The sequence below is a fragment of the Pelodiscus sinensis genome, chromosome 4 (assembly GCF_049634645.1).
Source record: "Pelodiscus sinensis isolate JC-2024 chromosome 4, ASM4963464v1, whole genome shotgun sequence".
Taxonomy (NCBI): domain Eukaryota; kingdom Metazoa; phylum Chordata; order Testudines; family Trionychidae; genus Pelodiscus; species Pelodiscus sinensis.
In genome coordinates this window covers 133164545-133175345 of record NC_134714.1, presented here as the reverse complement: position 1 = coordinate 133175345, position 10801 = coordinate 133164545, and the positions used below count along the sequence as shown (strand labels likewise).

Here is a 10801-nt window from a genome sequence, read left to right as displayed (position 1 = left end):
TGCTCCTTGACCTGGGGCGGGATGTGGCAAGCTCAAAAACTTCCAGCAGCGGGCTTTGGGATTAGTTCACCTGGCCTTGGAAGGTCAGGGGTGATCCAGGGCACATGCTTGTCCAAATCTCCACCATAGTTTGCAGCATTGGCACCAGTCCTTGCCCCGGCCAAGATGGATGTTATGCCCAACAGGTCTAGAGATGGGACCAGTTGTTCCTTTGATTCCAAACCTGGGGCTGAGGCTGGCTGGACTTTTTTTTTGGGGGGGTGGGGGCAATGTATTTTTAAGGGAAGTTGGTTTTCATTTCAACTGGTATTTCATGGAAAAGTAAATTCTTGTTACCAAACTGTAACTGTGGGACTCTAATGATGTCCAAGGGCAGTTCCGCATCAGAGTACAACATTGTGCACCAGAGGGGATGGAGTCCAGCCTGGGAGCCGGGCCCATGGCAAAGAAGGGTGGGATGTGCCACCTGGAGCATCTCTGTGTGTTCTATTTCTGAGCAGAAATATTAAGTTTTCAGTTGAAAGATGTGGGTCTCCACAAACACACCCTTTCTGGCCCAGCACTACACAGGACCCAGCTCGCAGTGACAAGAGCAGAATGAAATATCCCTCAGGTGTGGACTCGGCAACTCTGATAGAAATTGCATCACTTACTGACACAGGGGGAAAGAGGGTAGCAAATTAATCCCCAGAGTATCAGCTCCATGGCTGAGATTTGCTGAGCTCATTAATTATCTGCTGTGTCTCTCAACTCGCGTATTCCCAATGGTTCTAGGGATCCTGCCCCACAGATCACAGATCTCAGTATAAAACTTCCCAATTGAACGAAAGTGTCAGTTTCTGTTGATGGAGAAACGCCGCCACATCTCTCTGCTGTCCGCAGGTACATGCTGTTGTTCTGCATCAGAGTCACACACCCACATGGACACCATGGTGATGGGTAGGTGCTGAACTGAAGTCCTCCAGCATTAAAAGCCTCAGTTCCAGCTCTTATCCATTCAGCTAAAGAAACGAGACATGTGTTTGGAAAGAAATGGTGATTGTATCGTCCCAAAAACCGGTGCCTTCCTTATGTCTCTGGGGTTTCATACAGAGTAATGTAAATACCATTATCAATTTGGAAAGGGTTACGGTTAATTATCACAGTGAGCAAGTTTTACCCCAAACACACATGCTGAGCCACAGAGCTCCCCTTTCCCAAAGAGGGTGGAGAACTCGACACTCGTTTACTCTCACCCCTTTTTGAGCCAAGCAATAATCTTGTCACACTGAGATGGTGTTTACCCTGATTCTCCCGCAGCAGTGTCACAAGTCACTGTTTGCTGCTCGGATCAGTGACCAGGAGTGTGTGTGTGTGTGTTTGTGGAGGAGGAGGGGGTGATTAACCTGCTTGTAGTTGTACAGTGTGAAATTGATCAAACAAGTGGAATGAGTTATGAATATCTGGCTCTGTGCACTAGCCCCTTCCCTGTGCTAGTACTGCTGCCTATTAAGAAAGTAACCTCCAATGTTCTTCACTTATTCATTACAGTGAAGGGGCAGGTTGTAGCTGCCTGCTTTCGGCTCAGAGGAGATGGAAGAGGGAAATCACTCGGAGGTGACTGAGTTCATTCTCACAGGACTGACAGATCGTCCGGAGCTGCAGCTCCCCCTGTTTTTGGTGTTCCTCCTGGTTTATGTTATCACTCTGGTGGGCAACGGGGGGATGATCTTCTTAATCACGATTGACCCCCGACTCCACACCCCCATGTACTTTTTCCTCCGGAGTTTGTCTTTCTGTGATCTCTGCTATTCCTCCGTCAGCTGTCCTAAGATGCTGCAGAATTTCTTATCGGAGAGGAAAAGCATTTCTCGCCCTGCCTGCGCTATGCAATGGTTTTTCACCAACCTTCTTGCAGATGTTGAGTGTCTCTTGCTGGCTGTGATGGCCTATGACCGTTATGTGGCCATCTGTAACCCACTGCTCTATACCGTCACCATGTCCAGGCGGCTTTGTGACCTGTTGGTGGCCGGGGTGTATGTTGTGGGGTTGGTGGATTCCGTGATACTGACGTGTTGTATATTCCGGCTGTCATTCTGCCGTAACAATGTTATCAAGCATTTCTACTGCGACTTCCCCCCACTGCTGGCCCTCTCCTGCTCTGACACCCGCACCTGTGAGATTACGTTATTTGCTTCCATGTGCTACACTATAGTGCTTAGCGCTGTGACCATCCTCCTCTCCTATGTCTTTATCTTCTCCACCATCCTGCGGATCCGCTCTGCCGAGGGCCGGTGCAAAGCCTTCTCCACCTGCACTTCCCACTTGTGCGCGGTGGCCATATTTCATGGCACCCAGATCTTCATGTATTTACGTCCCAACTCCAGCTATTCCATGGATACGGACAAAATAGGCTCATTGTTTTACACGCTGGTGATCGCCATGTTGAACCCCCTCATCTACAGCCTGAGGAACAGAGAGGTGAAAGACGCCCTGAGGAAAGTAGTAAAAAAATTCCTGACCAACTCCTGAATTCATTCATCTCAGTGCTGGTTGAGTGGTGGGCAGTGAAAACAGGTGAATTCAATTCCCCGCCCCTAGCGATGTCATTTCACACAGCCCGTGGTGGTATTGTTCATTATTATCTTGTTATTATACATGTGTCTGTATTGTAACAAGGGCTGCAGGTCCCCCCTGAAATCAGGGCTGCATTCGGCTATTGCCTCTGTGTGTGCATAAAAATCTATGTGATTCGCTTTGAAATCAAGGAGCCGATTGGTATTGCAAAAGAAGAGGGGCATCAAATCTAGCTCCCTCTTTCTACTAGCGGTGTTGATTTCATCGGGTAGTTCTAAGAGTGACATGTGTGATTTCTGTGGGTGAACCAATGGGAGTCTGTGCAGCTTCCTGCTACTCTACAGCCCTTTCTGTCCTCCGTGGGGTTCTTGTATCTATTGCCACCTGATCTGTGTCCAGGCACGAGGAGGAGAGAGGTGATTTCCATCACACCGTGCTAGGGCAATGGGAGAGTGATGTCACTGATGTGTAGAGCTTTGCATTTCAATGCCCTTTTCTATAGATCGGTTCCAATGCGCTAAAGGAATGCAGTCTCCCCATTCCCAGACATGGGGATCTCAGCATCTGTAGGGAATATTACAGAACGGATAAGATGCTCCAGTGTTTGCTGATGCTCACAGGAAAGGGAAACAGATTCTGCACTCCTGGGCTCCCCTGTCCTTCTCTGCCCCGTCAATACAAATGGTTTTGAAAATGAGCATTTGTGTTTGCAACTTTATTTTTACTTTCTATGGTCAATGAGGATATTCCTTGTAGACTGGAGGAATTGTTTGAAGAAGAAAATCTGCCAGTCTGGACAATAACGGGATTTTCTATCTTTCCTCCCTTCTTCCACCTCCCATATTTGTTCCTCTTGGTTTCTGAGGACAGGACAATGAGTAATGGGCTTAAAGTGCAGCAGGGGAGGTTTAGATTGGACATTAGAAAAAAATTCCTAACTGTCAGGGTGGTCAAATATTGGAATAAATTGCCAAGGGAGGTGGTGGAATCTCCCTCTCTGGAGATATTTAAGAACAGGTTAGATAGACATCTGTCAGGGATGGTGTAGGTGGAGCTTGGTCCTGCCTTGAGGGCGGGGGGGCTGGACTCGATGACCTCTTGAGGTCCCTTCCAGTCCTATTATTCTATGATTCTATGATTCTATATTTGATGTATCTAACCTCACGGGTCCCCGGAGTCCCTCAGTGTCCCTACATTTCTTAAGCTCTCTAAACCACTCCCAGTGTCAGCACATAAAGCTTTATGTACAATTCCAGTTGCATCCTATGAGACGCCTTCTCTAGTTCAGTCATTATCTCTCTTTACCGATCTCTTTTCATAGGTAACTCACTCCTGCACTAAAGATAAAATGTGACTCAATAAAGCTGTAGAGCTGGTACACAATCTCTAGTCCGAAGATCCCCTCTTTATGGACAGAGAAACAAAAGATACCTCAGACCGGCCACAGACTTTTTGAAATAAGTCCCAAAGAAGAAGGAGCAAAGGATATAATCTTTCTCTTCCTTTGAAAGCCAAGAAGTATGGGCATCTGAAGACCCTATCTCGTGGTCCAGGAGTAACAGGGTTCTACCCCACCTTAGGGAGTTGCCCAATAAGTCACACCAGGAAGCGGTTATTCATCTACTACTCTCATTCTAGTCATTCGACCAAAGAGCTAAACCAACAAACGAGAAGAGGAAGTATGTCTAGGCGCTTGCTTCCCTGGCACTTGTCACAGGATGACAAATCACAGGGGTTCATATGATTTCTAACTACTCCTACACCCCAAAACATAGAAAAAAATCCTTTTTCCACAGGTAAATGTGGCTGCAGATACCTCAAAATCTCCTGGCTGGCTCACCAGCCTGTAGACCAGAGTTTTGTTAGGAATTGGCTATGGCCCAGTCTGACCAGAATGTTTCAAGGTTTGTGCTCCACCCCAGCCACAGAAATTAAGAGTCGGACAGCTCCATGTCAGGCAACAGGTGGCAGATTTCGGGAACTGCAGCATCAAAGATGTGTACACTGTTGACAATAAAAACGGAGTAATTTTAATGTAAAGAATGTTACAATTACACACAATAAGAGAATTAAGGCAACGGGGCCATAATTGGATACGATCACCTCAAGTCACAACATAAATGAAAATGCAACATAAAGATACACACACTTTCTCTGGGTACGTCTAGACTACAAGCCTCTTTTGAAAGAGATCGTCTAGACAGCCACACAACTTTCGAAAACGCAATCCACTTTTTCGAAAGAGAGCACCCAGGCAATCTGGAAGCTCTTTCGAAAAAGCACAGTTTGCATTCAAAAACTCCTTTTTTCAAAAGAGCACTTTCGAAAAAAGGCGTTCTTTCTCATAAAAGGAGGTATTCTGCTGTTGAAAAATACGCAGCATTCTTTCTATTTAATTTCGAAAGAAGGCGATGGCAGTCTAGATGCAGGTAAAATTTTTTTGAAAAAAGGCCATTATTTTGGAAAAAACCCTGTAGTCTAGACATACCCATGTGTATATCTAGAGAGCTGTCAACCTCGGGCAGAACATTTGTAGCATTTTTACTGGCATTTTTATGTCACCAATAGCCAAACCAAAAACAGATTTCCGTACCTTAAGATTTGAGGGTTCACACATTTGACTGGGGAGAAAACATCTCAAATGGAAAAATGGGCAAGATGCAGAAAATTCTAAAAATGACTAGATATTGTCCACCCCGGCCTCTCTTGGTCAAATAGGACATCCCACCTACATTTTTTGGGTCTCTCTGATCTTATCATACAAATAACAGGATGTCTAGCATATAGTTTTGCTCTAGGCTTCTGCTCTGGCCCCCTTTATGGTTTTGAACTGGCCTTATCAACAAGACGGTCAATTTCCACACACGCTAATAAGCTATAGCTTAACACTATATTCTGAACTTCTTGCTTATAACCTGCTCTATTGCCAAAGCTAACTTCTTACAGAAACACGATTTCTGTAGGCCTTGCATTACTGCTAAAATAGAGTAAAACAGTTAAAAGACTAAGGGTAGGTCTACACTACCCTTCTAGTTCGAACTAGGAGGGTAATGTAGGCATACCGCACTTGCAAATGAAGCCCGGGATTTGAATTTCTCGGGCTTCATTTGCAGAAGCCGGGCGCCGCCATTTTTAAATCCCGGCTGGTTCGAACCCCGTGCCGCGCGGCTACACGCGGCACGAACTAGGTAGTTCGAACTAGGCTTCCTAGTCTGAACTACCGTTACTCCTCGTGGATTAGTTTGAACTACCTAGTTCGAGCCCCGTGTAGCCGCGCTGCATGGGGTTCGAACCAGCCGGGATTTAAAAATGGCGGCGCCCGGCTTATGCAAATGAAGCCCGGGAAATTCAAATCCCGGGCTTCATTTGCAAGTGCGGTATGCCTACATTACCCCGCTAGTTCGAACTAGGGTAGTAGTGTAGACATACCCTAAGAGAGTAAATACGCTGGAAGCAAGATATAGGCTTCCAGGCTACGTGGGCCCTTCTGAATTACCAGACCCCGGAGAAGATGCCCTCTTTTCCCTCCCCATCCGTGCCACTGCAGGTGCTATATGTGATATGAATGCTGGCAGCAACATACAAGCATTTCATAAAGTCTGAATTTCAAATACAGTCATATCATTCTAATACCTAGTTGAACCTTGGCAACACATGGGAGAGCCAGACGGGTTCCACCTTATGGAGTTGGCTGGTGACCTTCCTGCCACCCAAGGCAAACCAATATTGTGAAGACAAGGACTTTAACAGGGTTCCGAAAAGAACTCGATAGATTCATGGCGGTTAGGTCCATCGATGCCTATTAACCAGAACGTGCAGAGATGGTGTCCCTAGCCTCTGTTTGTCAGAGGCTGGGAAAGGGCGGCAGGGGAGGGATCACTTGATGATACCCTGTTCTGTTCACTCCCTCTGGGGCACCTGGGATTGGCTACTGTTGGAAGACAGGGCTAGATGGACCTTTGTCTGAACCAGTCTGGCTCTAGCAGCAGCTTCTTTATACCAGCTTGCTGGGCCCTAATTGGCTGCAGAAGACGCAGCCCCTCTAGATTGTCTGGAGGACCTCTCCTCTGCTGTTTGCCCTGGGGTGGGATGTGGCAAGTTCACAAACTTCCAGCCAGGGGCTATGGGATTAGTTCACCTGGCCTTGAAGGGGAAGAGGTGAACCAGGGCATGTGCTCGTCCAAATCTCCACCATTGTTGGCAGCTTTGGCATCAGTCTATGCCCCGGCCAAGGTAGAAGTTACACCCAACATGTCTAGAGATGGGCCTTCTTGTTCCTTTGATTCCAAACCTAGGGCTGAGGCTGGCTGGATTTTTTTTCAATGTTTTTTTTAAGGGAAATTGGTTTTCATTTCAACTGGTTTTTTTTGGAATTCTTTTCTATGAAAAAAGTAAATTCTCGTTGCCAAATTCTCGTTGCCAGGCCACAAGCCTCCCACAGGAGGTTTTGGGCCATGCCACAGGGAGTAAGCAAGGGGTAACACTCCCCCAAATGTCCACCATTATGTGCACCTCCTGCACCAGTCTTTGCCCCTGGCAAACTGGAAGTGAGGCCGACCACATCTGGAGATGGGACCTTTTGTGTTTCCAAACCCGGTGCTCAGGCTGGCTTCCTTCACAGATTCCTTCAAAGATTTTTTTAAAGTGGGAAATTGGATTTTCGTTTCAACTAGATTTGCATGAAAATCTAGTTTTCCTTCAAAAAAAGCCAATCCCACACTCATAGTTTGGCGAGAACGGGAACTCTAGTGATGTTCAAGGGCAGTTCCGCATCAGGAGAGACCATCATGCACCAGAGGGGATGGAGTCCAGCCTGAGAGCTTGGCCCATGGCAGAGAAGGATGGGATATGATACGTGGGGCATTTCTGTGTGTTTTGTTTCTGAATTGAAATATTAAGCTTTCAGTTGAAAGATGTGGGTCTCCACAAACACACCCTTTCTGGCCCAGCTCTATACAGGACCCAGCTTGCAGTGACAAGAGCAGAATGAAATATCCCTCAGGCTTGGACTCTGCAACTCTGATCATTTACTGATACCAGAGGAAAGAGCTACCAAATTAATCCCTTGGGCATCAGTTCCATAGCTGAGATTCACTGAGGTCGTTAATTTGTTGTTGTGTCTCTCTGAGCTCAGGTATTCCCAGTGGCTCCAGGGATTTTGTCTCACAGATCACACATCCCAGTATAAAACCTCCCAACTGCACCGAAGTGTCAGCTTCTATCAATGGAAAAACATCGCCACGTCTCTCTCCGCTGCCAGCAGGTACGTGCTGTTGTCCTGTATCAGAGTCACACACCCGCACAGACAGTGTGATGATGGGCAGGCCCGGAATTGAAGTCCTCAAGCATTAAAAGCCTCAATCCCAGTTCTTATCCATTGAGCTAAAGGAACAACACCTTTGGTTGGAAAAAAACAGGCGATTGTGTAGTCACAGAAACTGCAGCTTTCCTTTATGTCTCGGGGGTTTCATACAGAGTAATGTATGAGATTGGAAAGAGCTTAATTAGCACAGTGACATGGCAGCCACAGAGCTCCCCTTGCTAAAGGAGAGATTAAAACAAAAACAAAAAAAAAACCAACAGATGGTCTGGTAGCACTTTATTGACTAAAAAACCACGTAGATGGTCTCATGAGCTTTCGTGGGCACAGCCCACTTCTTCAGATGACCGGAGTTATGAGTAGGGGATATGAAAACTCAAAATAAATAGGAGAGGGAAAGGAGAGGGGGGAGAAAAAGAACAGAAGGAAAAAGGAAGGGTGTGTGAGACAGGGCATCATTAAGTATCTGGAGAATGGGTACTTAAACCTAAGCAGATCAAAGTAAATAGATAGATGCTAAGACAGGAAGGCTACCGCTCACAGAGCTGTTAGCACCTTCAGTGGTTATGAAATAGGTAGTGTCCTAGCCAGCCCATATCTCCATTGAGTCCGTTAGCATGTGAATTGAATTTGTGGATGAAGTGAGTAAACACTCTTTTACTCTCAGCCCTTCTTCAGCTAAGCAATGATCTCTCGTCACACTGAGATGGTTTTGCCCTGATTCTCCCACAGCAGTGTCACAAGTATCTGTTTCCTGATTGGATTAGTGAACAGGAGTGTGTGTGTGTGTGTGTGTGTGTGTGTGTGTGTGTGGCGGCGGGGGGGGGGGGATTAACCTGCCTGTCCTTGTAGTTGTACAATGTGCTCTATGGACTAAGCGCTTCCCTGATGTAGTACGGCCAGCAATTAAGAAAGTGATCTCCATTTTTCCCTCCACTTAGTTCATGACAGTTGTAGCTGATCTCGGTTCAGAGGAGATGGCAGAGGGAAATCCCTCGGAGGTGACTAAATTCATTCTCTCAGGACTGAGAGATCATCCAAAGTTCGAGGCTCCACTCTTTGGGCAGGGGGGATTTCCTCCTGGTTTATGTTATCATGCTGGTGTGGAGCAAGGGGGTGATCTTGTTAATCACAATTGATCCCCAACCCCACACCCCTTTGTACTTTTTCCTCCTGAGTTTGTCTGAGATGAGAAATGTGGGTGGAAAAAAAGAAGCAATTACATAGTCAATGCCTTCCTTTGTGTCTCAGGGGTTTCATACAGACTCATGTAAATGCCGCTATCAGATGCCAAAAAGCTTAATTAGCACAGTGAGCAAGCTTCACCCCAAAGCGACAGGGCTCCCCTTGTCCAAACAGCGTAGCGAGATTGACACTGGTTTACTCTCATCCCTTCCTGAACTAAGGAATCATCTCGTCACACTTCTGTGAGAGAATCAGGGTGAAACCATCTCAAAGTCACAAGTCACTGTTTACTGCTCAGATTAGAGTACAGGAGTGTGTGTGTGTGTGTGCGTGTGTGCGCGAGCGTGCACGCGTGTGAGTGGGGACATGATTAACCTGTGTGTCCTTGCACTTAGACAGTGTGTGAAACTGATCAAAGATGTGGAATGACCAGCTATGAATATCTGGTTCTCTGGACTAAGCCCTTCCTTGTGCTGGTACACTAAGAAACCAACCTCCACTTTCCTTCACTTACTTCCTTACAGTGAAGGGACAGGTTTCCTGAACCATCCGCCTGCCCACATCCCTGTAGCTGCCTGATCTCGGCTCAGAGGAGATGGAAGAGGGAAATCACTCGGAGGCGACTGAGTTCATTCTCTCAGGACTGACAGATCATCCGGAGCTCCAGGTCCCCCTGTTTGTGTTGTTCCTACTGATTTATGTTGTCACCATAGTGGGGAATGGGGGGATGGTCTTGTTAATAACGACTGATCCCCGACTCCACACCCCCATGTACTTTTTCCTCCGGGCTTTGTCTTTCTGTGATCTCTGCTATTCCTCTGCAAAAGGCCCTAAGATGCTGCAGAATTTCTTTGCTGAAAGGAAAAGCATTTCTCACACGGCCTGCGCTGTGCAAATGTTTTTCTCTATCTTACTTTCAGATATTGAGTGTGTCTTGCTGGCTGTGATGGCGTATGACCGTTATGTGGCCATCTGTAACCCACTGCTCTATATGGTCACCATGTCCCGGCAGCGTTGTGACCAGCTTGTGGCTGGGGTGTGCGCTGTGGGGTTGATGGATGCGTTGATACTCACATGTTGTACATTCTGGCTCTCATTTTGCCGCTCCAACATCATTCATTATTTCTATTGTGACATCTCCGCTTTACTGGCGCTCTCCTGCTCTGACACCCGCACCACTGAGATTGCGTTAATTGCTTCCATGTGCTACACTGTAGTGATCAGCGTTGCGACCATCCTCCTCTCCTATGTCTGTATCATCTCCACCATCCTGCGGATCCGCTCTGCCAAGGGCCGGTACAAAGCCTTCTCCACCTGTGCTTGTCACTTGACTACAGTGGTCATATTATATGGCACCCTCCTTTTCATGTATTTCCGACCCAGCTCCAGTTACTCCATGGACGTAGACAATATGGCCTCAGTGTTTTACTCGCTGGTGATCCCCATGTTGAACCCCCTCATCTACAGCCTGAGGAACAGGGAGGTGAAGGATGCCTTTAGGAAAGCCATGAATAAACTCTTGAGCAGTTCCTGAACCTGTTCAGCCCAGTGTTGATTGAATGATGGAGGACAGAAACAGGAGAATTCAATTCTTAGCCCATAGCGATGTCATTTCACACAGCCTGCTGTGGTACTGGTCATTATTATCTTGTTATTATACATGTGTCTGTATTCCAGCACGGGCTTCAGGTCCCTGCTGAGATTAGGGCTGCATTCGGCAATTGCCTTTGTGTGCGCATA

The 10801-nt window shown here is 46.9% G+C and overlaps 2 protein-coding genes across 2 annotated transcripts; both read left to right on the top strand.

Moving 5' to 3' along the window:
• The first annotated feature begins 1572 nt into the window (after positions 1-1572).
• Positions 1573-2511, top strand: LOC102452974 (olfactory receptor-like protein OLF2). The gene has a single exon (XM_006116433.2). The coding sequence runs from the start codon at positions 1573-1575 to the stop codon at positions 2509-2511; it is 939 nt and encodes a 312-aa protein (XP_006116495.2).
• Positions 2512-9656: 7145 nt separating this feature from the next.
• On the top strand, positions 9657-10595 carry LOC102452464 (olfactory receptor 8U9-like). Its single transcript, XM_014570161.2, has one exon. The coding sequence runs from the start codon at positions 9657-9659 to the stop codon at positions 10593-10595; it is 939 nt and encodes a 312-aa protein (XP_014425647.2).
• Positions 10596-10801: the final 206 nt, after the last annotated feature.